A 27,315-nucleotide genomic window follows, 5' to 3' on the forward strand; every position below is an offset into this window, starting at 1 on the left:
TCTCATCGTCATTCCTGTGTAACAGCACCCTCAATCTTTTTTGAAAATACCACGCCAGGGCCTTTGCACTTACTGTTTCTTCTATTGGGACATACTTCTTTGCGGACTTGCTCTTTCACAGAATTCAGGCTTTGCTCAGATACCCCATCTGAGAAGTCTTCCTGGCCACCCTGTCTATATAAAGCTCCCTCCTCTTGTCACTCCCTGCCCACATGTCCTACTTTATTTTCCTCAAAGCACTGATCACCGCTTGAAAGTCTGTTACTTTCTCATTCCTCCTCCTCACTCTAAAGATAAGCTGTGTGAGGGCAGTCTTGTCCTCCGCTGGGATCCCAGTTCCAAGAATCATGATAACCAAGCATACAGCAGACACAGTAAGTCGTTGTGAATAGATGCATAAGTACCCATTTTTCAGAAGAGGATGTCGTGGCTCCCTGGGGGTGATTTGCCCACAATGGCACTACGAGGAGCCAGGGGCAGGAGCGTCCACCTTGGGTTGTCATGAGTCCAGACCTCATTCCACATTTCCGTGATTTCCATTTCCTGACTCAGTGCAAGACGCCGGTTCCCTCAGCTTCTCCAGTGCCATCTGCTTGGGGCCTGGTGCCCAGAAGACGCTCAGAAAATGCTTTGCAGAGGAGGTCTGAACGCAGAGGCAGGATTCCCTGCCCCTGACTCTCAGGGCAGGGTGAAGACGTTAGACCCTGCCCATCTGACCACACACAGAATACTCTGTCCTTCCTCTAATAATTTCACCACATGGCTGCCCAGAAGTCTGTCGCAGCATCGCGGGGCTGCAGGAACCAGTGCCTCCCATAAGCGCTGCCCTTCTCAGCACCGGCAGAAAGCTAACGGTGACACTTGCTTACTCCTCTGCTAAGCACATGCCTTCTGGAGCTATTTCTTGGATCACCTCCTACCCATCTCAAATATTATGTTAGAAAATAAGAGAGAATAAATAAAATATCACTGAAAATAAAAAGCTGGGAAACATACGCTCTTAAAAAAAGGTAAAGAAGACCTAGAAAGAAAAAATCAAAAAGCACGTTTGACCCTCAGGGCCTTTGTATGGTCCTGCCACCCATGAATGAATCCTACTTTCCCCGCCTGAGCCTCTGCTTGCCTGTCCATTAAATGGGCATTTAGACCAGGTGGGCTCACACCTACGGGCATGCTGCTTCCTCTGTTTTGCTACTATTAACCATGACAGTCCTCGAAATCCAGCACGACTCACCTGCCAAAGTATTGACTGCCTGGGATCCGTAACCACTGCATCACGCACGGCGACAGCTGCCATGGGTTAAGTGCTGAGTGTGTACCCAGCTCTGAGCTGCCACGCGTCCAGGCCAGCTCTTGTACTCCACTGCAAGTCCTCTGCATGAGGTAGGGACTGTGCCCTTCATCAGACAAGAGACCCAAGCCTCCAAGAGGCAAATTCGCTGCACTGGGCCCTGCAGCCCTGAAACTTTAGCCCCTCCAGCGCCTGGCCCTGGCTCGGTCCTCAGCCATGCCCTGCCCTCCTCACAGGCTCAACTCAGTGCTGCACGCAGAGACCAAGATCCAGCTGAGGGCAGACACCAGGTCTAACTGTTTCTGCATGCTGCATACCTCCTGTCTTTAGCACAGTTTTATGCTTACAGAAAGGTTTCCTATACTTTAGCTGAATCAATGAAAAGATTAAGGAATAAGTAACAGGTCCCAGTGAATGACTCAGCCTCACATCCTGTGCAATTTGAGGGGACTCCCAAACCACAGGACGGCTGTGAACTCCTGTTAGGCGCCTCTCTGCAAGCCAGCACATTCAAAGGAGAAAGCTCTCAACAGCAGGAGGTGAAGGTAAAATGAGCTGAAGTGTCGGCTGGTTACTGTTTATTGCACATTTTCCTAACTTTGCACCCTGCGGAGTCTAAACCCCCTTGAATTCTTCTATATGCAGGCGGGAGCCCCAAGGTTGCAGGAGGCCCTCCTGGGGAAAGGGCTCCCCAGGCAGCTAGTGGGCCCCCCATGTGGTATCCCCTAATGGAGGATCTCGGAGGAGCCTGAGGCTTTCCTCGAGTTGTGGGGAGCCTGAGAGTGGATTCTGCAGGGCTTGCCCTTAAAGGACACTGGGCCGGGGAGAAGTGAACATCCCAGCAACCATTCTGACAAGCACAGAACCAGGAAGGAACTCTAGCACGCTGGCTCCTGTGCAGCAAAGACAAGTAGATGGGAAATCTGACACTAGTGAGAAAGGGAATTAGAGAAAAGAAGGGAGAACAAGGGTCTGGACAGGCAGGGGTACAGAAGAGTGCTGTCTCTGCACCAGGCCTGTGTGACTTCAGGAAGGACACACCCCTTTGCTGGTCTCGCTGTCCCCATCTCTAAACTGGGTTTAAATCTAATCCCATTAGATGAGAAATCAGAAGGACAGGCATCCACTGAAGCCACCTGGATCCACCGGCAGAAATAACTCCTTCCCTCTTGCAGAGATGTCAGACTCTGATTTCACCCAGCGCAGCACCAAGCCCGCTGCCTCTCAGGAATGCTCCCTGGCCAGCTTCGGCGTCTCCCCACTTCAGAGAAAGGGAAATGTGTTACTCCTTCTCCATTCCTAGCCCAGTGGTTGGCGTGCCATGGGCACACAATCAATGCTGGCTGGCTGGCTGGGACTCTGGCAGATCTCCCCAGGAAGGTTCATAACACCCTCTGGGGTAGAGACTGCTAACCGTCCCATGAAATCCATGCTCCACTTTTCCCTGGCACACAGTCAGCCTACATTTCCAATCTGCCCAGCAGTTAGGTGTGGCCATGGACTGAGGTCTTACCGAAGGAATGTGAGCAAAGTGGTGTGTGCCAGGGCTTTGGGAAGGCACGTGGCCAAGCTCCAGCCTGGTGCAGATGAGAAGGTCCTAGAGGATGGTGAAGTCACAAGATGGGGAAGCCTGGGTCCCTGTGTCACTGCATGGAAGACAGTGTCCACCAACAAGGGAAACCCACCGGAACAATCTACAAGTGAGAAATAAAATTCCATTGTGTCTGAGCCAGAACATTTTTGGGTCATTTGTTACAGTCATTTTGCTTGCCCTTTAAAAAATTAAAAAGAAAATTGTTGTACTGTGAAAGGGGCTGGTGGTAAAAAAAGCTGAATATATTTAGAACTTTTCCTTTGAAACTGGTGTTTCTAAGGTTTGAGGATCAAATCACTTCTCTTATTCCTGACACATCAGACGAACACATCTCCCATACCTTACCAGCAGCAGAAAATTCCAGACTTCATGCAGTCAGCAAAGTGGATGAATCGGAGCCTAAAATCAGTAAAGTCTTTTGGAAAACAGGTACTGAAGGCCTACTATGTATAAAGCAGTGGGATGGATGCACTAAATTTGCTGTCTAGTTTTCTAAACCCTAAATTGGATTACATGGTCGGAGAAGCATGAGTATAATTAGTATACTAATTAGCATATATTATTACACAGAACACATTATTCTGTATAGTAGAATAATATATTCTATTAGTAGAATAGACTAACTGACATCAAGAGAGTTCCAGAAACCTCGAGATGTATGGATACCAGAGGAAGGATACTTAGACATGAAAGATGAAGCACTCAGTTCACAGGGGGCAGGAGTTAGCCATGCTGGTAAAGAAAGTAGCACTGGGCTAGTGAAAACCAGAGATGTACAGGGAGAAGAGGAGCAGGTCAGAAATCAGGAGGTTGCGGCTTACCAGCCAGCCATGCAGTTTCTGCTTGTGTGACCTTGGCCAATGACTCAATCCTTCCGAGTCTGATCACTTATCAGCCAAGGAAGAAACTCACAATGGCCGCTAGACTTATGCCAACCCCGGGGAAGCAGGTACGTGAGGGCCTGAGCAACAGGAAGACAACGATCAAGATTCTACTCAAAAACTGACCTTAGAGGAAACAGAAATAATTCATGAACTAAAGTAAGCAAGCAAATAAACAAAAACCTCCAAGTCATATTCCACTACTCTGTATGTTAACAGCTATAAACAAACATAGATTCTAGGAAGAGGAGCAATTGGAGAACATAAAACAGCTCTTAGAAATTAAGAATATTAGTGCCAAAATGTTTTTAAAAAGCAAAAAAAAAAAAAAGTGGACTGGACAATGAAGTCAACAAAATCTAGAACAAACAGCAGAAAGGCAATGAAATGAGCAAACATACGAAAACTGTAGAAGTAAGCAGACCCGTTCTGGAGGCTGAGGAGCTAATGAATGAGAGGTTCAGAAATGCAGGATGGAACGAAACGGACCCTCAGTGTAAGCACAAAACACGATTATCTGACAGTTTATTTTCCATGTCTTTTCTTAGGAGGCTCCAACCCAGGAAAGCAACGAAGGGGTGTCCAGGATGACCTGGGAGCAGGTGTGCAGAGGAAGCAGCACAACCTGGTACAGGAATAGAGGGTCCAGAGAAGAAAACAAGCCAAAACCAAACAAAATTCCCCCAGGTGGCATGAAGAATAGACCAGGTGACCTGAAAAAAAAGAGAGTATGAAAAAAGGAAGGTATGATAAAGGCAGATAAAGCAAGAAGAAAAAAAAGAAAGACAATTAGAAATTCCAGGAAAAAAACCCACAAGAAACAAAATCCTGCACATTTAGGTCATCATCCAAACACGAAGCAAGCTTAGAGACAGCACGATTTTAAGCAAGTGATGGGGTGCAAGTGAGAGACGCCATCTGATTGTGTTACAGACATTCTGCCGGGAGCCACCCAGGGGCTGTGAAGCTGATCTCTGGGGAAGGAAATGTCACCCTGGCACACAGTTTAACCTGGCATTAGACACCTCTGGTACAGCAAGAAGTACACCAGTGCTGCCTACTGTTCTCACTTTTTAGAGTCAATTTTATAGCAAAGAATATGGCAGGTAATACAGCGCAGGAGGTAAATATAAATGTAACCTCAACCCTAACGTGTGCGTTGCATGATGCAGAGGCAGGTTGATAGCAGGACTCTCGTTTCACAGAATGAGGAGACACAGGCACCGTGAAAGAATGATGGAGAAAGACAATTATTTAAAGATGAAGTGGAACCGATAAAAGCACTTTAATAAAAACAGGTAAGAATGGTTGGAGGGGGAGTTAAATCTTCCTTTTAACTTGAGAAGCGCCACAGCTATGGCCTAAAGGCATAAAGCCTCAGCCTGCACAGAATCCTGACTCCTGCAGAAAATGGAAAGTGTTGTGGAGAGGATGAAGTGAGTTTATACGGGTAGCGTCCCCGGGAGAGTGCCTGGCATGAATTCAGCGCTCAAAATATACAGGTATTTTATTTTACTTCTGCCCACTCAATTTGATTCATTACAATGTGCACGTGTTGATTAAAAAAGAATTTTAATAAGTCAGACAAAGACAAATACCATTTGATTGCACTTATATGTGGAATATAAACAAAACAAAGAAAACAGAAATAGCCTCAAACACAGAGAACTGACTGGTGGTTGCCGTAGGAGAGGAGGGTGGGGGGGTGGGGGGCAGGTGAAATAGGTGAAAGGGACTTAAAAAAAAATAATTTTAAATGTTAGGTAAAAAGGATGCTAAGCATAGAATTATGAAGAAACAAATGCAAAGCCAATTCAAACTGCGACATAAAGTGAAAAGTACTTTTGAGAGTGTGCTGAGCAAGGCCAGGCAGCTCACACTGGGAGCTCCAGAGTGGCCTGGAAAATAAAGGGAGCAGGGCTTTGGTGAGGAAGGTTTCCCAGAGCGAAGCCTGGAGAGAGAGTCTGCTTTTTGCACACCTGCACTCTTTGCAAACTGTAGAGCTCACTATGGCTGCATTATATCCATATAACAAAGTGTTGCCTTTTTGTGAAGAGAAAATAAGTCCATATACCTTTTGGGGAGCCTTGGCACTTTTAAAAAACTATTTGCAAGTGGGATTTAAACTGCTCCTCTACTGCTCACGTTATTTGCAGAGTAAGGCAAATGCTGCAGAGACTTTCCATTTAAAAGAAAAGAGGAACAGCGGAGGCTCAGAGGCCTCCAGAGGGAGGGAGGGCACGGTGCCGCTCCCGGCGTCTCTAGCCCATCCCAGCACCCTCCCACAAATCCCAGCTTCACTCTGAGCCAAACAGGGCAGGAGGAACTTTGTGTTAGGAGGTGGGGCCGGAAGGAACCTTGTCGCCAAAGACTCAGTCTCTGGGGGCCCACAGTAAGGCCTGCACACTACCTCTGCTTAGCTGGATCAGCCCAGTCTCTTTCTGGGCTTCTGCCTCAGTTTCCACATGGAGCCAGAATACAGAGGCCCTGAAACTCTGCCTGGCTCATTCCAGTGCCCCGCCCCCCTATAAGACTGGCCTCTGACCCTTATTTCTCCCACCGCTGGCCACAGAACTACTCAGGTTGGCTGGCAAGCAGACGCTGGACAGGTGTGGAGCCAGAGAAAAGGCCGCCCCGTTGATGAGCCACCTCTGCCACTCACTGGCAGTGTGACCCTGGGGACATTGCTTAAGCTCACCAAGTGTTGGCTTTCTTGATGAATCATTTATTTACTTAACAAACACTTTACTAGGTGTCTACCTGGGGCCAGGTACCATGCGAGGTGCACAAGGCATGATGTATGTTTGCGCAGGTTAAGTGCAGGCGGCTTCATGACCACTGCTCTGACGGGCACGTGCTCTGCAATAGCAGAGCCCAGAGGTACTGCAGCAACAGGCAGCCTGTGGTGGGGGGGCCGAAGTCAGGGGGAAAGCACGCCTGGGGAGGTACCGCAGGTGAGATCTGGAGGAGAGGAGGCAGGAGAGTGTTCCTGGGGAGCAGGCAGCTGGTGCAACTGCTCAAGGAAGGACAAATGGACTCGGAAGTCATTCCCAAGGCATGGGGCACAGAGTGGCAGTGGTGAGGACAGAGTTCAGAGGACCCTGCCAGGAAGATCAGACATCTGGCAGCCCCTGACCAGATCTTGTAAGGATTCCAGCCCATTGGTAATATTCAGGTAATTCCCACTCTGTAGAAATGTTGTGAGGTTTAGTGAACCGTGACCCTGGGGTGGGGAGCTGACCCCAGGACCTAGTATTACTACTGGGAACCACCCCATGCTTGACTGTTGACTTGGCCATCCCATGGCCTGGATTTTGGCTTGTCTCATTCTAGAACAATTCTCCATCCCCTCACTCCTGCACACATACTCATCCAGTTTTGAGGACACACGTGCACACACATGCACCAAATATAGGCACACGTGTATGCTTTGCTGGAACCTAGGTCTTGGACACCGAGCTACACCAGGCAGGGTCCCAGTGCTTCTCCCACCAAATGAAACCCGCATGCAGATCTTGTCTCTCTCGCCCCCCAGCCTAGCGTCTGCCCCTTCCGCTGGCCTGCGCTAAGGCCCCGCACATCCTGCCTAGTGCTCTCTGCACGAGGTAAGCCACGGCTCTGTTCGTCCTGTCCGGACTGCCCTCCTTCACATGGCTGACTGCTCCTCCTCCTTCAAGGCACAACTCCAAGGTCCCCTCCCCCGGAAGCCCTCACAGACCCTCCCCTGGTTTCAATGCTGGCTCCGTGTGCCTCGTCCTTAACTGGGCTGGCAGGGGTTTGTCCACGTTCTCTGCCGTCTAGCTAACTCCTAGAGTTACAGCCAGCCTGGTGATGTGTGCCCTCAGCTCCAGCCGGTGCCAGCGGTGAGGAAGGGCTCTGGAGGTGTGTGCGGATGAGCACCCACGCACCCCACACCGCTCCGAGGGAGCCCTCCTCTGAATGAGGACACCTGGTGTGTGGATCCTCCCACCACCCTAAACCCTAACTATGTCTATACCTTGGCTGCAATTCCAATCCCTTCGGGAGCTTGCTGAGGGGACCGCAGGCCTGCCTTGTAAGATCTCTTGAAGCTCCACAGTGGTGCAAAGAGAAGCACCTGTTCCTCCAGGCATGGCCTTAGGGATCATTTTTAAATGTGAAAACTAACAATCTAGAGACCCACAGCTCAGCACCTGCAGAAGGTCATGGGCCTCATTCCAAATCTCCTTCCCAGTCGACTGGGAACATTTACACCAGGAAGAAAAATGGTTTTAATGAGCGCCCCTGCTGCCCGAGGCCCTGCACCCCATGCCCTCTCCTCCTCTCAGGAGGCGGGAAGGCACCTCCTCCCACCCCGAACCCCACCCCCACCCCCGGGGTTACATGGTGTGGAGCCCAAAGCACACAGGGCTCCGACAGGGCATGACCCGGTCTAGTCTCCAACCCCTCATTCAGAGGTGGCAGTGGTGTGTGTTCCATGAGAGCTCCTTAGCAGGAGCTGCTCCACCTCATCCCCAAGGAGGGGCTTTCTGACAAAGGAGCAGTCGTTTCACCAGGAGACCTGGTCCAAGAAGATGGGCCCTTTTCCCGCAAATGCTGTCAACGTCATATTGGTCCTTTAACCAGTGCCCAGGGCCACTAACGCAGCTCGGGGCCCTCTGGCACCCGCTGTCCCTCTTTCCCAAATCCACCGTTTCCCTGAGCAGAGTCATCGGAACATGAGAAGGTTGTCCACCAAACCACAGTAAAACCAGGTTTCTACTTTGAACCAAGAGTAGCGAGGGTGTCTGTGTGCCCGGCACTGCACTAGGCCCACCACACCCATCAGGCCTGCAAGCCTGGCCATGGGGTCACTGACCAGTGATGAACCAGGCCGAGCGGTGGACCCAAGGGCCCAGCCCCGGTAGTGCACCTTAGCCTTGGGGCAGTTTTAGGGGGAGCTTTGGTGCCCAGGCCCCATCTCTGATCGGCTGAACAATAATGCAAAGCCAGGGGGCATCAGCATCTTTCAAAGGTTCCCTGCGCTGAGTGGTGGGGCAGGGATGTTCTCATCCACAGCGGGGCTGGGGGGCTGGAGACCTCCAGCACCTGAGCATGATGCCTCAGGCAATCGGTCAGGTCCTACCCTCCTAATGGTTGGTGCTCTGCTGGCAGCTTGGGGAAGCCTGTGGTCTTTCAGAAGCAGCCCCTGCCCTTGGAGAGCATTCGTGCAACTTGGGAAAACAGGGCCACAAACCAGGGGTGAGGACAGATTTGCACCCTGGGAGCTGCAGGAGTTAGTGCAGGCTGGCCCCTTGTTAGCAGACCCTGGGCCACTTCTTGGATCCACCTTTGCAGCAAAATTTTCCTTGAAGGGCCAGGTAGTCAATATTTTTTGGTTGGCTGGCCCCATGCCCACCCAGGTTGCTCCAGGCTCCCATCTCCTAAGACCCTACACTCCCAGCTCCCCTTCCCAGGCTGCCTTCTGTGCTACCGGTGGGACCAGCTAGCTTGCCCAAGCCCCATGCTGCCTCCTGCCCCTTCCACCATCCCTCTCGCACCTGCGTCTCCTCCAGCCCCTGGCAGGAGATCCCTAATAAAACTCTCTAGAGGGTCCCTGTTTTCCCATGTCTGGTCTCCTCAACTGAGAAAATTTTCCCATCTCACAGGCCACAGTCGCTGGTGACTTTCCAGGTCTAGAAGATAACTCACCTTCATGTGCTCACCTGCAGGGGCAACAAGTTTTTGCATGGGGCCACCTCCCTGGTCCCAACCCTCCACCCCTTGGAGCTGCTCCTGCTGGAGTCACGTTACCGCCCATCCCTGAGGCCAGACGGCAAGGTGCCATCTCCACTATGCCCTGGTCCTCAGTCAAGTCCTGCCATTTCCTCCTTAAACATCTCCCAGATTCTACCCAGAGCTGGCATTTCTCAAGTGCACGGTTTTAATCAATGTACATGATCTCATCGAATCCCACAGCAGCCCTGCAATGCGTGTAGACTTGCCCAGGGGAATCAGTCGCCAAGCCCCAGCCACATGGTGACTGAATCTGAAAACACGTGGCAGTGTCCGAAACTGTGCCAGAGGGAAAACAAAGTTGGCCAGATGTTCCTGCCCTAGAGATGTCTGCAGTCTGATGGGAGGAGACCAGATGATCTTGCACGTCTAAGCTCTGTGCCACCTCCCTGGGCTGATCTGAGATGGGATTGGTATCGTGTCCGAGCAGCATGCCAGGTGCTGTCAGGAGCCCTGATGAAGAATGCCACATCCCCCTGGGGGTGGCCTGCTTCTCGGAACACGCAGTGTGCCCCAGCCACCACCCACTCACTACATCCAGGCATTGGCAGCATCCCAAACGGATGCCAAAGCAGCACAGCCTGTCCCCACAAGCTCCAAGCTGACAGCAGCTGATTTCATGCCCACCCTGGCAGAGGCCAGAGGACACAGGGGCCCACTGCGGGTAGGTGCCAAGTCAGTCCCAGCAAGGGACATGTAGGACCCCCATGGGCTGGACAGGACCGATTGCTCGAGAACCTTCCCGATGGGGGCATGGCCTCCTGCCCTGCTGGCAGTATCTCAGTGTAAGGGGCTGAACTGTGTTCCCCCCAAAATATGTTCAAGGCCTAACCACTAGTACCTGTGACCTTATACGGAACTAGGGTCTTTACAGACGCACTAGTTAAGATGAGGTCACACTGGATTATGGTGGGCCCTAAGTCCAATGACTGGTGTCTTCACAAGGAAAAGGAGAGGGAAATTTGGGCACAGAGATGTACAGACACACAGGGCGAAGGCTGTGTGCTGGCGAGGTAGAGACTGGAGTGGCACAGCCACAGCCCAGGAGCACCGAGGATGCTGGCAGCCACCAGGACCTAGGAAGAGGCACCGAAGAGGTCCTCCCTAGAACTTTCCAAAGGAGCAGGGCCCTGCCAACACCCTGATCGTGGACTTCTGGCCTCTGGAATTGTGCAAGATACATTTCTGTTGTTTGAAGCCACCCAGCTTGTGGTACTGACAGCAAGCAGCTCAGCGAGGAGAGGTGACAGTGGAGAGCTGAGATCAGAACCCACCCTGCACATAACAGTAACAGGGCTCTGAACCCGGTATGAAGCCATCAGGGGTAAGACTTGGCGGCAGACCCACGGGTCTCCCTTCTTGCCCCAGCTGAGTGGCCCTGGCCATGCTCCCAGGAGCCTGAGCCTTTTTCTTCATCTGCATTTGGAGGCCTTCAAACCCAGCCTCAGCTCCCAGAGCTGCTAAATTCAACTGCAGCCATGAGGGGGCTTTATAAACAAAACATATCATATGAATTTCAGGACTCTTGTGGAAGAGGGTGGAAATTACTCGAAAATCAGTGGTTTTCTCAGAGAAAATAATCAGCATTCAGAGTGAAGGGCGCTCTCCTGGCCCATGTCTTTGGAGTCTGGCAGCGGCTAACAAGACAGACTCCACTCAAGCTCCAGAGGAGGTGGGGCCTTCGTGCAGCTTCCAAGTGGGAATGTATTTCCAGAAATCCGTCAATTCGAGTGTATCTGCATACGCCAAACATTTGCTCTATTTAAAAGTGTTTGCCAGCACAGATTTCTAATTTGCAAATGTTGGTTCAACCTCCACATTGCCAACAGGGGCTGTCTTTTAAATAAATCACCAACTGGATCACGTTGCTTCCCCACCCCAAACCTTGGCCGGCTCCCACAGTAAAGTCCGTCCTGGACCCTCCGTAGGCTCCCAGACCTCCATGCCTCTGTGTCCATCCCCTGGCCTGGGCTGCCCCCTCTCCTCCTCTGGCCAATGCCTCCTCCCTGTTCCTCAAGGCCTAAGACAACACATCTTTAGCAAAACTTCCTGAGTCTCACCATTACAGACCCTGACAAGCTTGTTCTCTCTGCTGTTAGCACATGCGTATCACAGGCTGGCCTCTGCTGCAGATGACTGGGACCCCACCCAGCCCTCACCAGAAAGGACCCCTTTTAAGGAATCAACAACCTGAAATCAAACCCCACGCTTCCTCTTGTCATCTGTGCCACCTTGGACGAGGCCCGGGACCTCCCTGAGCTTCACCATCTTCAACGTATAAGATGGAAGCAGTAACAGTGGCCTGCAGGAGCCCTGGGACTAAACAGTGCGTGTCCGGCTGTGAGCCCAGTGTGGGCGCACATCGGCTCTTCCTGCCGCTGTCAGTGTTCTGTTACTATGGTTAACTGACCTCTGTGGACTCCTTAATGCCCATGGGTCTCCGTGTGGGTCCACAGACCAGATCACTCACGTCTATGACCAAAGCCTTAGTGGCCTTTGCCAAAATGAACAGGCCCAGAACAATGCACATTGACAGGTTACTGAAATTAAATCAAATGAATTAAAAATAATTAATTCTTAAAAATTCTAGTATTTAGGGTCTTCCTTTTTTCCTTATTACTTATCATATGGTGGTGGTAACAGAGGGCGGCTTAAAACTTGGCAATCTCATGCCAATTCCTCCATTCAACAAATTTCCTCTCCTACGTACATCAAAAGGCTGGCGACAGCAACCAAGTCTGTGGTTCAGTGAAAGCACCCCTTCCTCCTCTGCACTCCCACGCGCCCTTCCTGGGGAACCATCCCAGTTACAGCTGAGAGGTGGTGCTCCCTAGCACGTGACCCCGCCCACCTGGCCCGGCTGTTGAGCCCAGAGGGCCCCCCACCCAGCCAGGACATCAGGTTGTCTCCTGGTGGCCCCGTGCAAAAACCTGCTGCCACTGCAGGTGAACACATGAGGAAGTTATCTCCTAGACCTGAGTTGTGAGGTCATGCAGACACAGGGCTGAGGCTGTCACTTTGGGGTGACCGTTATTTGGCCGTGTGCTCAGAGGAGCAGGAAGAGAAAGCCAGTGTCAAGAGTGGGGGGAGCAGGGAGGTGCCAGATGGTGAGACGTGCAGGCAGGAAGATGTCCCAGTGGCTGTGGCTGATTTCTCCTTTGTGAAGCCAGATCGCATGTTAGGTTTCCATGAAATGCTAATTCATCAAAAAGCCTTTTTTTTAATGATAATTAATGCGCCAATTTTTCTGTCTTTCTGCCCCTCTAAGTTCCGTGAGGACAGAGACAGGGCGGAGGAAGGGAGGTGCCGGGGAGGGGGCCTTGTTGGCACGGGGAAGCTGCTCAATGGAGTGTTCCTGGATGGATGAGAGGATGACTGTGAGCTGGCCGGGGGGGTTCTGATTCATGCCACCCCGCACCCCGCGATGCAGGACCTCGGGCAGCAGCCCTCAAGAAGCCTTCGCGCTGTGCTGCCGCTTCTACAGCTTTCAGGGAAGCAGTGGGTGAGCAGCTTGGGGCTCTGCTTTCACAAGCAGGACAGGAATGAGACAGGGGTGGCTGTTCGTGGGCTCGCAGGGAGGAAGCCTCGGCTTAAGTCCTTCTCCTAAGGAGGTCCATCCCCAGGGAAGGGCCGGGGAGAGAGGAAGCCCAGGGTCAGCGGGCCATTCTGTTCCCAGGGTGGGTATCAGCCCAGGGCATGTAGACAGGAACCTGGGGGCTCACAGCCCAGGAGAGAAGAATGCCAGAATAGAGTGCCGGGCAGGCCGGGAGGGGAGGGCAGGGAACAGAGAGGAGGCGGGGAGGCCGTGCAGGAAGGCCTGACCTCTGCCTTAGAGGAAGTGGGCACAGCATTTCGGGCCCACCAAAACCCTCCTGTTTCTTTCATTATCAAAAGGGGAAACAAAGGAACTTTATAGTTAGAAGACAATGTTTTAATACATAATATTAAATACTCCCCTTTTTATCAACTGAGTGATAAGCTATACTTTTTAATGGAGAAAGAGGCTCACGGAGGCAAAAGATGGGCCCCAAAATGTGGGAACATGGCCCTGGTGTAGGGCAGGGCAGAGGGGGAAGGCGGCTGCACGGGGGCCTGTCGCAGCGCCTCCTGGACCAAACGAGTGAACACCCAGGCTCTTACACAGCTGGGCGGACTTCGGGAAAGGCCGGAAAGGTGACGCAGGGAGGTGCGGGCATTATGGAGCACCCGGGTCCCACAGCGCAAGGTGGTCAGCACTTAAAAATGTCACAGGTTGGATGGGATATGGCCTAGGTCACACTCTACCACCTATCAATGCCTGTGCAGTCTCCCTGTGGTGGCCTAACAGGTGCTGCAAATACTTAAAGGTTCCTCCCATCAAAAGATGGAGTCTAAGTGCCCTCCCCTCGCATGAGCACAGCCTCAGTGACTTGCTTCTAAGGAACAGAATACAGCAGAAGAGGTGCTGTGGGCTCTCCCAGGCCAGGCCATAAAAGAAGATATAGACAGACCCCCCACACCAGCCCATGCTTTTTTGGGACGTGCACGTGGGTACCCTGAGCCACAGTGTGGGAAGTCTGGCTAGGACATCCTGCCATGCTGGAGAGGCCACATGGGAGGCCACACAAAGATCAGAGGGGCCCAGCTGTGCCAGCCCGTGCCCGTCTTCCCAGCCCAGGTACCAGATGTGAGTGAGGAAGCCTTCGGATGATTCCAGCCCCAGCCATGGTCTGCCTGCAATCTCATGGGAGAACCACCTACCTGGGCCCAGGCAGCCCCTGGTCTCGTGAGCAAAACAAAGGATAACTAGTGTTTAAAGCCAATATTCTGGGGTGTTTTATATGCAACAATAATTACTAAGCCTTAGCTTCCTCATCTGTAAAATGGGAATGATAAAAGTGACTAATTTATGGAGTTGTTGCTCAGATTAAAGGAAGCAGTCCCTGCTAGAAAGTACTTAATGAGCACCGGGTCTCCACCCAGTATACAAAAGTTATGATTATGACCATTGTTCAGAGGAGAAAACAGCATTCAGAAAGACTAAAACCAATCGTCCAAGGATCACACAGTGACTTAGATGCTCCACGATTTGACCCTGCAAACAGCTTCAAACACAACCTACATGCCCCCTGGAAGTGGCTGTGATGGTCATCAAAATCTCCTGGGAGGATTGCCCTTCCTACCTGGGAGGGGCTTGGTCCCTGACCTGAAAAACAGGAGGGACTGGCTCCATGCATGGCGCTAGACATTTTCCAAACGTTTAGCATCCTGCCCCATGAGGACGGTTATTACGGCTCTGCTCTCCTCTTTCATTAAAATAAAAGTAAGTTAAGGTGGTAAAACCTATGAAATTTGCCAGCAGGTAGATTACTTCTGTTCCCAACTGCCATAACGTATGGGTCTCCCAAGATTATTTATCTAATACATACATTTACTGAGCTTGGGGGTAATAACCTGGGAACATTTGCCAACAATTCCTTCACATTCCACAGGGCTCTTGACAGAAGCATTTTATGAATGGGAACTGTACTTACATATCTGCCTAATAAAGCCTCGAGGGTTTTACTGTTTTGAAGTCAGTCAGCAGGACGGCCATCAGCTCCTTACGCATTTAGGATAAGCTATTTGGTAAGGTGAGAACCAGCCAGGAGAGCCAGTTGCTCCAGAAGCTCGGCTGGCTTTCTTGAACAAGTCCCCTTGCACCCCTCACTCAGCCATAAAGAGATCTGGAGTAACTCCGAGGCTAAGCCAGCTCTGTCCCCTGGTGCTGGGGACCCAGGGAACTGTGGAGAGAAGGAGACAGAGACATGGAAGGTAATGCCTTGGAGCGGTTTTGGCTAAACTGGGGCACCTAACGAGGAGCTTTGACAGCCAGGGTGACAGGCTTTCCTGGGACAACTGGCAGGCTGCTCTTAATATCTAGCACTCCAAACAGAGACCTCAGCCTCATTTCTTTCCACGCCCAGATTCTGAGAACCATTCCACTTTGCTCTGATATTGCTCTCCCCTTGCATTGGACATCCACACGCTTCAGCAACTGAAGGAGCATCACAAGGGCCGGCGATGTAGGGGTCCTGCCCGGCTCCCTCAGCTCAGGACCGGGACCTTGGCGCTGGGCCTGCCTCCAAGAGGAAGGGCACAGGAACAAGGAGGAAGCCACCTGGTTGGCAGCAAGGCAGGGTGAGTACAAACCATCCATTTCCACATGGACTTGTGCCAACACTGGGCACTGGGCAGCCTCAAAGATTGACTGACTCCAGAATGATTTGATGCCCGGCTCGGCTACAAGCCCACTGTGAAACCTTGGGCCAGTTGCTTCACCTCTCTGGGCCTCGGTTTGTTGGCCTATGAATGGGCCCCATGAGAGGGTACAGCTGCATTCCTTTTCGGGGTCCACATGCTGGTGTGGTGAACAGAAGGTCCAGCAGGCAGCGCCTCTTCAAACTGCCTGGCATGCTTTGCCCTTGGCATGACTGGGCAGCCAGCCTGTCCTGAAAGGGCCCCTTGCCAGGACGCAACTCCCCAGAAACAGCTAAGATTTGTCCACTGGCCTGTGGAACGTGGTTTCTTCCCCTTCTCTTCCCTTCAGCAATGAGAAGACGGAGGTGGAGAACAGAGATGGCATAACCACCAGTGCCCCCTGGGACAGTCTTCCTTGTGTCCCATCTGCCCCATCAGCTCTGCAGAACTCACCTGCCCCTGAGCATGTTGATTTCAAAGCAAACAGTCACAGAGTGGCTACAGTTCCCGACACTGACCCCCTTTCCCACCCATTAAGCTCATCTCTGGGGGAAGCTTAGGGAAGCTGGCCGGCGAATGCACGCCCTGGATTCTCTCGGCTGTGGATGTAGGTCTGGGAGCATTGTTTTTAGGGCAGGAGCAGCCTGAATGCATTTGCAGAGGCACAGGGAGACCCATGGCTCGATGAATCAGGCTGGGACACTGCCCACTCCATTTCCTACTGGCCAGAGTCCATGATGGCTGGGCAGCAAGTGCCCGAGCCAGTGGCTACCTTGCTTCCCCCTGAGCTCTAGGAGGGTTAGTGGAGCTGGGGTCTGGGCAGCAGGGCCTGGAGGTCATACCCCAGACTATCATGCTCGTTCCTGCACAACACGTCTTCCTGAACATTTTACATATCTTCACTACAATACAGAAGTTACAGAGGAGCATAAACAGAACCACCAGTTATCTTTCTAAAACTCACACCCTCACTCAAGCACCTCCCATGGCTCCCCATCATCTAGAAGCCATAGAACACTCCTTAGCCTAGAACTCAAGACCCACTCCCATGGGGCAGGACTGAGGAACCTGTGCTTCCTAAGCCAGACGCTCCAGCCCCACACCACCTGCTCACCTTCCCTGACACTCCAGCCCTGCACACCACCTGCTCACCATCCCTGATGCTCTAGCCCTACACACCACCTGCTCACCTTCCCTGATGCTCCAGCCCTGCACACCACCTGCTCACCATCCAACACTCTAGCCCTGCACACCACCTGCTCACCTTCCCTGATGCTCCAGCCCTGCACCACCTGCTCACCTTCCCTGACGCTCTAGCCCTGCACACCACCTGCTCACCTTCCCTCACGCTCCAGCCCTGTACACCACCTGCTCACCTTCCCTGATGCTCCAGCCCTGCACACCACCTGCTCACCATCCAACACTCTAGCCCTGCACACCACCTGCTCACCTTCCCTGACGCTCCAGCCCTGCACCACCTGCTCACCTTCCCTGACGCTCCAGCCCTGCACCACCTGCTCACCTTTCCTGACGCTCTAGCCCTGCACACCACCTGCTCACCTTCCCTGATGCTCCAGCCCTGCGCACCACCTGCTCACCTTCCCTGATGCTCTAGTCCTGCACACCACCTGCTCACCTTCCCTGATGCTCCAGCCCTGCGCACCACCTGCTCACCTTCCCTGATGCTCTAGTCCTGCACACCACCTGCTCACCTTCCCTGACGCTCTAGCCCTGCACACCACCTGCTCACCTTCCCTGATGCTCCAGCCCTGCGCACCACCTGCTCACCTTCCCTGACGCTCCAGCCCTGCACCACCTGCTCACCTTCCCTGATGCTTCAGCCCTGCACACCACCTGCTCACCATCCAACACTCTAGCCCTGCACACCACCTGCTCACCTTCCCTGACGCTCTAGCCCTGCTCACCTTCCCTGACACTCTAGCCCTGCACACCACCTGCTCACCTTCCCTGATGCTCCAGCCCTGCACCACCTGCTCACCATCCCTGACGCTCTAGACCCATGCACCACCTGCTCAGCTTCCCTGACGCTCTAGCCCTGCACACCACCTGCTAACCTACCCCCAGTGCTCCACTCTCTGCTTCTTTACTCATACCTCCCCCCATCTCGGCTTGACAGATTCCTATTCCTCCCTCAAGGCTCATGTCAAATGTCCTCAACCTTCCCCATCCAAACCCATCTTTCCCACCTCTGCCTTCTCAGGGCACATCAGACGCTTAATTCCAACAGGTTGTCACATAACACGTTTCCCCAACTATCTCTGCATCTGCTGAAGGAACATCTTATTTATGTTCATCCCCTACACCACCCTGCCTGATGACCTCTTAGCAAAGGCCTGGTCAATGTGTCCACAGGAGGAATCTGCAAGACTGATGCTAAGAATGAAACTGAGTCCTTCTGTACAAGTCAAGAAGAAGCACCTGCAATGGGCACGACCCAGAAGGGTCTGAAGTATTCATAGCCTTCCTCATGCTGATCAACTGCCGGGCAGGCTGGCTTCAAGGGAACCCAAACTAGCACCATGTGTGACCACACATCCCATCTAAGACTCAGTTGTGCACTCAGCTCACCCTGGAGGTAAACCTTATGAGATGGTCCATTTCCCTCCCACTCACCATGAGATCAGTATTTCTGAGTGTAGTTTGCTTTGCTTTGCCCAGACCCTAGGAGAGCCACTCCGGATACAAAGGCCAGAGGATTATTGCCCAGGAGTCACTGTTTCATTGCATGAAAGCAAGAGCAAGAGTCGGAGATGAAACCAAGGAGACTCTGCTCCTCCCCAGCTGTCCTGTCTCCTGCAGTCTGCAGGGCCTAGAACGGGGCCTGGGCATGCTGGAGCTCTGCGGACGCCTGTGCAGACAGACAGGGCCCCTCGGATTAATGGTGGCTGAAGCAAAGGTACAGCCTAGCTCAAGGATGCAGCTAACAGTGGGGGGAGTGGGAGAGGAGGTGTTCAATCTATTTCTAGAAACTTCTTCTGAAGATTTCTAGACCCACTTTGACAGTCCAGTCCACTGACGAGCCACCCTATAACGTGGTACTCAGAATTAAAGGGCTGCTCCTGAAACAGCTTGCACTGCAGCAGGGGGCCTGGAAGCTGTGATTCACCCCGTGAGCTGAAGGGCAGCTGTCTGGGGTTTTCAAAGCAGTGGTGGACAGAGATGGCTGCTCCGTGCAACTGTTCCCCACCTTCCGAGCACCCTGCCCGGTCAGCCCCCAGGGCCACAGGTGCTCAGAGAGTGAACACCTGGTAGCTGTGTGGGCTGCGGGAATGGCACAGAAGCCAGTGTGGCCAGAAGGGGGGAAGAAAGGGGCAGGTGGTATTAGAGGAGGTCAGACCCAGGGCCAGGGTGTGAGGGCCTCTGAAGGCCACTGGCCTTGGCCTTGCTCTCAGGATACAGGGAGCACAGAAGAGCTCTGAGCAGAGAAGTTGCGATCCTTCAGAAGGCTCCCTCTACATGCCTACTGGGGGCTTGAGGGCAGAGGGGAAGCAGAAGAGCAGTTAAGAGGAAGACGAAGGTGGCTTGGGTGGAGGTGGAGAGAGTGACCAGCTTGAGCAGGGGGTGGGGCACGTCCTGAATATCTTGAAGAGGGAAGGGGCGTTAGTGATCAGCTACTGTGAGAATGAGCGTTTCTCAAATTTCACTGTGTCTGAGTTGAGAGTTACTTGCAGGGTGTTAAAAGTACATGTTCTGGGCCCCTAACCTTAGAGGTTCGGATTCAGTAGGTCTGCCTGAGGCCCAGGAATCTGTATTTTAGCCAGCTCCCCAGGGGCTTTCATGGAAGTGGCCCTCGGATCACACTCGGAAGAAGCCCTGCGGTGGCCCAGTCCTTGCACCTGACGGCTCGGGAAGCCAGTGGAAGGCCAGGGTGAGATAAGAGACTTGTCTCAACGCACCAGAGAAGAGAAAGAAGGCAGGGAGGGCAGGCGGAGCCCCTGACTCTCAGCCTGGGCTCTCTCCGCCAGCCCCCTCACTCCGCTGCAGCAGCCAAGTCCTCCAGATTTTGAAAGGACCTCTAAAGGGCAGAGGCTATGTTCAGGCCCACAGGGACAGAAGCTACGTGTGGACACACGGCAGCTCTTCTGTCTACCGCCCTAGTCGCAGTGCCTAGCAGAGCCTAGAACAGAGCTGGTGTTCAACACGGTTTTGTTTGACTATTGACAGTCCACGTCTGCCTGATGGAAGAATGAGGGCCTGGATGTCAACGACAGGGTAGGACCCAAGGGAGGCATCCACCTGATGAAGATGGCACTATGCCTGGACAGACGGACAGAGCAGCCCTCAAAGTCCACAGGGTGGTACTGGGGCAGGCCTGAGAACAACCAGGCCTCGTGTTAAGTAGCATCAGCATCTCCAGGGAATTTTCTGGACTGAAGCAATGTTTATCTTGTCAGTAAAAACTGAAGTCTTTTGGAACCCAGGTGTATTTTTCCATCCCTGCTTTCCAGGTGGACAACACAGGATGCAGGCTCTCGTTTCTGCCTTTAGATTCTGACACGGCCAAGCCAGGCTTACCTTTTTAGAAGTATTCGATAAAGCTCTCTCAGCAAGTTAACGGGAACTGTATGCATTCATAAATCATTTTATGAATATTAAGCTTGTGCATTATGCTCTCCAGGCACATTCATTTTGCTTAAAAATATAAGGCTTGTCAATATTGATCATTAAAAGATGACTGTCATCACCATCCATTTTCTGAATTAAAAGGAATCAAGAATCCTTTGGGTGGGGGGGCAGTCACGGCAAGGCCAGTATGAACTGGAATGGTTTGTCTGTGGCAGAACGAAGTGGTGTGTTGGTCAGAATCTCAGACTACATTAGCAGATACAGGCTGAAAACTTCAGAGGACAGAAAAACCCAAGGCCCTGGGCACCCCCTATTTGCTCGTCAGGATCTAACTGAGGCACATACAGCGGCTCATCACAGATTATTAAGAACTGAACCTACTGGGAAATACCCTCACAAACCCACCACCTCACCCTGTGACTCAGGTTCTAATAATGCAGGATCACTGAGGCATTTAGCCTAGCAAATGCTAGAACACCACTCTAGGTCCACCAGGAAGGCTTGCAAAGATGTAAGCTTTTAACCATGGGTAAAAGGTCCTTCCATTTGTCAAAAACCACAGATGCAGACAGCATGAAAACATCTAAAATTCCTTAGTTAATTTATTCTGTGATTCTTGATGCTAGAAATGGATGTTATATCATTTCTGCTTACTGTGTCCCAAATAGCCTCAAAATAATTGCAGATCAGAAGCCAAGGACTTCACTGCCTTCTCGCCCTCCCAGCCCCCAGAGGCCTGAGCGGCTACTTCGGCATTTTCTGCCATTAAACAGCCGTATGTCCTAGAAATCCGGCCCAGAGCTGAAGCTACTGGGCATCTGTTGTTCTCAGGGTTTGAGGGCAAAGGTACAGACTCTATGGGCCTCACTGGAGACATGCAATGTTATTTCTAATTCACCAAATCAAAAAATTGTACTGGCTGCTAAGACATTTTGGTATTTTACAGATGACAGATGAATCACAATTGAATTTTCCAACACATCCTGTCTGCTTTTTTCTTGTTAACCACCCATCACGAAACTTAAAGGTCTTGGCATATAAGCAGTTTAGTAATACAGGACAGGTAGAGGGAGGGTCCTGTTTGCTAAGACATCACTCCCTTGACATGGGCAAGGCCAGCATTTGGGCTGGATGGATCTTAAACTGCCAGCAGAGAGAACCAGTTTGAGTCTCATCACCAGAATGGAAGGACAGGTGATTTCAGTGACTTCCCTTGACTCTCTATAAATTGTGCGTTGCAGATGGCATTCTGGAATCTCCTGTCCTGGGTATTTGCAGGACCTCCAGATCTGCAGGCCTATCAGTGAAGAGCAGCAGCAGTTATGCTAACGTGGGTGGACTTTGCTGGCCACGAAATAAGCTGGGGAGAGCAGCATCTCTATTCAGTGGCTGCAAGAGTTCTTTAAAACTACATTTCCTTCTAAGTTCTGGAAATTCTTGAGAGGTGCAGGTGAACCTTTACGGTCTTGTATTCGTTCCTCCTACTTCCTCCTCTAGTGTGCTGTTTGGGGCAGGATTAAACCCGTGTGGCATCCTGGAAGAGGAGTCACACTCCTTTTGAAAGCCTCTGTTATGTAACTTTGATCCTTAGGCCCTGACAAGAAGTGCAAACTTGCAGTACCCCCCAAAATGTCCCACGTGTCAGCTTGTGATCTCTCCCCACAGAGCCCCAGGGTGACCCACGATCTGGAGGGGTTATTTCAGCTTCTCCCAAAGAATTACCAACACTAACCTTTTTTGGGGTAACACTTGGCTTATTTCTGAATATCTTTGGAATCTAATATATGTGACATAGAATGAAAAGAAACCCAACATCCTAACAAAAATCCCAGTGAATTCAGAAGTCCCTTGAGAGCCAGGTCACCCCACGTTTACCCATGTCAAATCTTCTGCACACTCTCTCGCTGCTGCGGTGTTATTCAGGAATTCGGGATGAAGGACACAATTTGGTAACCAGACACACTGCAGTAGCACCAGTAGAAATGAGGTGTGGCGTGGGATGATTTAAACCCTGGCAGAGTGCATCTGAAATAAAGCTTGGTTCTGCCGTTCAGTCATTGGGGGCATCTGAGCAGCCCACTTCAGCTTGCCAAGCCTGGGCCTCTTGTTTCGAACAGGAGGCTAACAGTACCTACTTTGCACAACAGTGAGGATAAAGGCTTAAGGACTGGTGGATCCTTGCGCCCGCCACCTCCTCTCCACCCTCTTTAGCTGACAGTGACTGCAAGCTTTGCTCCGGAACCTGACCTCAGACAACAGATTATTTAAAAGTATCATAAGGGAGCCTGCACGATGAATCCGGCAAAAATACCACTGCCAAATCTGTGAACTGCTCACCATTTTTCAGCTTCAGCTGAGTTCAAGGCTCTAATTAAAGTACTTTCCATTTGCAAAACAACTGCAAACAGTAATTACATACTTCCCTTTCTTACCTTCCAGGAACAGCCTGAGACCGAGGCAAACCTCTGAGTCCCTGGGAACTCGAGCTCTACAAACAGAACATCATATCCCCTACCCCACTGTCCCAAACCATGTAATGGCTCCTGTGGCTCCTGCCACACAGTCCCTAGCCAGGGTCACGGCGCATTCTAGCCCTCTCAGATGTGTGCTGAGACTCCACTGTGGAAGGGATGCTGATGTGAAAGCTGGCACAATTGCCTTTAAGATGAAAGTTCTATTGTCACACATTCAGTCCACACTTAGGGTGAAGAGCAGATTTTATGACTGGTTCCTTACTGTTTATACTGATGCCTAACTGAAAATATTATATAACCTTAAAGTACGGAGCATTCTGGAGCTATTAATAACCAGCTGCATCTAAATTCTGAGGACTCTTTAAAGTGAGAGTTGGAGAGGATCACCTGATACTAATATGTACTCATGCACAGGGACACACACATACTCATTGCTTATACATAACTGAGCCCCGCAGAATGGGTATAACTTGTCCAAGGTCACCAAGCAAATTAACAGCAGAGTCAAGAGTAAAGTCCAAGTTCCTGACCTCCAGAGGATGGCCTTTTCCTCTACATCTCCCATGGGTACCTACACACATCCTTAATATTGCACAAATGCCACAGCATGTAAACTGGGTCCTCACAATGCTGGGCGTGTCAGCTCCAGCCAAAAGGGTTCAGGGTCTAGACTCCTGAGTTAGACCTGGGGTGCCAACCAGGGAAATGTCTCAGCAAGGGACTAAATTGTTATCCATTTGTGAAACACACCCTCCTTGTTCTCCGGAAAGAAATCTAAGGCACCTAAAATATCTTTTACCAAGAGGCCATTATATGAATGGTATGAAAGAGGTCAGCTTTAGAGAGTTCGAGAAAAAAAGTGGGCTTAAGACAAAGCAAAATTGAAAAGGGAGAACTTATTCCTGATTGCACACTTCCACGCCAGGGGAAGAAAAGAGCAAAAAATGGGAGGGGACCGATGAATATAAAATCTACCAGAAATGGGAGTAATATCTTACTGTCATCTAGCTTTGGGCATCAGGCATATAGGTGACATAAAGGTTGTTCTTTCATAATTGTATTACCTTTTCAAAAGTAACTTAGTGAAGATTGTTTCTCTGCAATCATTTTTATTCCAGACCTCACCAGGTAAGTCATGAGGGACTCAGACACAATCCCGGGGAGCAGATATGCCTACACAGGATGCCTTATTCGCCCTCAGCAAACCCTATGAGGTTGTCAAAAATGAAAGCTTTGCTGTGGTTTTGCAAATTTCAAAGTCACAAAACCCACTGGGAGCTCAGTCTCTGGGAAAAAGGTGAGACATACCCATTTCATTTGGGATTCAGTAATTCTTTACAAGGTTCACTAATCTACATCTTTAAAAGAGCTATGACAACCCATTAAAGGCCCATAGGTCAAGTTGATTAATTCAGCTGTAATTAGCAGGCAAGGACTAAGTCAGGGTCTAAAATCTTTGTTGCCAACCTTTCTTGTCCCAGGCCCTCTGGGGCCGTGCTTAGGCAGGCTCCATCTGTCTATCACTGATATAACCAACAAACAGTGGAATGGAGAAAATCTAAAAATCACTTTAATTATGTGCATTGTTTAGGCTGAGCAGGTTTTTACCTATTCGACTATAATGCATTCTTTCTTGAAGGGTCAGGAAGGCTCACTGGCTTGCTGCTTTTTAGGGGACTATACATCTAATTGATGCATTGTATTTCATCAGTTCTTAGGGCCAATGTCATCTCTCCAAATGAAATGCCTAACCTATCCCATAACTTCAATCTGGCACCTTGGGACATTTTATAGCCACCATGCTTTAGCCCAGTAAATAATCCACCCAAGTACTGCCCAGACTTCATCTCCTTTAGGGGAAACCTGAATCTCACAGTATCCTCCCAACTATGTCCTCTTCTTGGAAATAACCTATTCAGTGTGGAGCTAGTAGTCCAAATGCATGTGTCTGATCAGCTCACACAGCCCAGCTAAGGCCTGCCACCCACTCATAGAATCATTTCGTTGGAAGGGACCTGAGAGGTCATCCAGTCCAACTCTGCTCCTTATTATTAACAGAGAAACTGAAGCGCATTATTGCTAAGGGACTTTCCCAGCACTGACACCTGCAATACATGTCCTGTAGACAACCAAACCCAACACTGACGACTCAACTCATCAACAAGCAGCTCAGATCGGGACCAAACGACTGCTTCGCGCGTGGCTTCCCCGTTCAGGATCGACCAAAACACACTTAAGCAAACAGTTAAAAGCTGCAAACCAGAGGACTAGGGGCAACAGAAGACCTCATGCTTACATTAATGCCCCATCCCCTTTTTTCCAGGCTGAAAAGTATGAAGTTCTGCCAACATGGTGGGTTGGCAAATGTGAGCCAAGATAAAATTCCTGACAGGCTTGGCTCCTGCACGGTGGCCATCTGGGATCAGCCCCACTGCCTGTTAAGTAACCATGTCTGAGACTTACACAACCAGGGGCAGGCAGCCTTGATTGCCCTCACCCCACAGAAAGGTTAAGGACACGGTTCTGAGGCTGGGCATGCACTGGACACACAGAATAGAAGGGGCATACAAGAGGAACCAAGTACTTCCCTTTCTAGTCTCTAAGAGGCCTGGGAGAAACGAGCTCAGGAAAGAAAGCATGCAGGGGGTCATACACTCCACCCCCTTAACTAAGAGAAGTGGCTTTATACTTACAATTCACTGGGGTTCGCAGCAACGTGATGGAGAGATGGGCAGAAAATACATGCTACCAACAATTGTTTCACCTGAGCAGATATTCATCGGCACAAGTATTTTCACACACGCAACAACTCCAGATAGAAGCAGTTAGAAGAAGAAATGGGACAGGTGTGTTTTTGTTACAGAGGGATCAGCTCTGTGGAGCAGAAAGAAACCACTGTTTCCAGTCCTGGTCCCCCACTTCCTGGCCTTGTGACCTTGATTAAGTCATTCAACCTCTCTGGGCCTCAGTTTCCAAATCTGAGCCATGGAGGAAGGGAGCCCTACTTCCTCGGGTGGTTTTGAGGCACACTACTCAGCACAGGCTGGGCACCCACTACGCGTGTGGTCGACACCTATGCGTGGTTTTCTCTGCAAATGATGAGTCTGAACCCAGGATGGAAACATCCGTATCTAAACCAAACAGGTCTCCTGCCTGCGTGCGTGTCAAGCCTGCGGCTGCCACCCCGATGGCGAAAAAAAGCATGGGGTCTCGAAGGCGCCCGCGCTGTTCCTCCTCCAGGCAAGGTTCAGGGGTGAGGTAATGGAGGGGTTCAATCGGGAGCCCCGCAGACTTCCAGGCTCTGGGTGGGGGCCGGGCAGGGGGGCTCCCGGGCGGCCTCCCGGCCGAGCGAAGGGGCTTTGTTCCCGAGGCGGAGGGCCTGGCTTACCGAGCAGCGCATCCGGAGGCGGGCGGGGGGCGCGCGGGACACGCAGCAGAGCCGCAGCCCGGCCCGGGCCCGGGGCGCCGGGGCCGGAGGAAGGCGAGGAAGAGGAGGCTGCCGCCGGCTCCCGCCTCATTCTCCCGGGCAGCGCGGGCCCCCTGGCCGCCGCCAGCTGGGGCTGGCTGCCGGGCGCCGGACCCCGTGCGCGCCGCTCATGTCCTCGTCCGCCGCTAGCGAGGTGTGCGCGCAGCCGGGTGGTCTCCGGGCGGCGCCCCGGGGCTCCTCAGGCCCCGCGCGGGGCTCGGCGGGGGGACCTCGGGGAGGCAGCGCGGAGGAAAGAGGGAGAGAGAGAGCGTGAGACCGCGCGGGGCCGCGGGATCCCGAGGGGCGGGGGGCGCGGGCGCCCCGGCAGGACCGCGCCGCCCCACCCACCGCGCGGCTGTGTCTCGCGCCGCGCGCCCTCCGGGGCGCGGAGCCCCAGAAACTTCAGCACATGGCCGGCCGGGAGCTGCCCTGCTCGCCGCGCCTCCCCACTGCCTCCCCGCCCCAGCAGCGGCCCCGGAGCGCAGCTTACCGGCGGTGGGGCGCCCACCCGGCCGCACCGGCTGGGCGGGAGGAAGGGGCTGGCGGCGTCGGGGTCCCTGCCAGGCGGGCACCTCGGCGGCGGCGATCGACGCGCCTTAAGGCATCTTGGGCGGGGGCTGTCCCCCAGCCGATCTGCAGGCCGGGCTGGGGGAAGGCCCGTGGGCCCCCGGCCCCGGCCGCGGCGCAGCTGGGAACGGCGCGCGCGGGTTCCCCCTGCCCGGGGTCTGCGGAGCCGACCCCGTTACCTAGCGACTCGCCTCGGGGAGCCCACGCTGATGCGCGCGACGAACCGGGATGCGGCAGCCGAGGGGAGGGGTGGGAGGGCGGGAGGCTGCGGCCCGAGCTCCTCCCTCCGCCTCCCCCCCGGCGCTGGGGAGGGGGCACCGGGGAAGACGTGGCTCGGCCCGGCCGGGCAGGCGAGGGGGCCCGCTGGGGAGCAGCGGATGTGGGAGGCGCGGAGACGCTCCTTCTCCCTCACTGGGGCTGCAGCAGCAGGTGGCGGCGACGTGGCGGGTTGAGGTCCAGCGCCCCGGCGCGAGCGCGGCGAG

General features: G+C 52.4%; 1 protein-coding gene across 1 annotated transcript in view; it reads right to left on the reverse strand.

Moving 5' to 3' along the window:
* The window catches only part of TUNAR (TCL1 upstream neural differentiation-associated RNA), a 47,406-nt gene extending 20,346 nt beyond the window's left edge, over positions 1–27,060 (reverse strand). The window contains exons 1-2 of the mRNA XM_057488164.1: positions 26,757–27,060; positions 26,189–26,496 (exon numbers count right to left, since the gene is read on the reverse strand). Coding sequence (XP_057344147.1) covers positions 26,189–26,200 — 12 coding nt within the window. The 5' untranslated portion in view covers positions 26,201–26,496; positions 26,757–27,060. The remainder of the gene's footprint in view (positions 1–26,188; positions 26,497–26,756) is intronic.
* Between the last annotated feature and the right edge of the window lie 255 nt (positions 27,061–27,315).

This window comes from Manis pentadactyla, chromosome 11, assembly GCF_030020395.1.
Source record: "Manis pentadactyla isolate mManPen7 chromosome 11, mManPen7.hap1, whole genome shotgun sequence".
In the NCBI taxonomy this organism is placed as follows: domain Eukaryota; kingdom Metazoa; phylum Chordata; class Mammalia; order Pholidota; family Manidae; genus Manis; species Manis pentadactyla.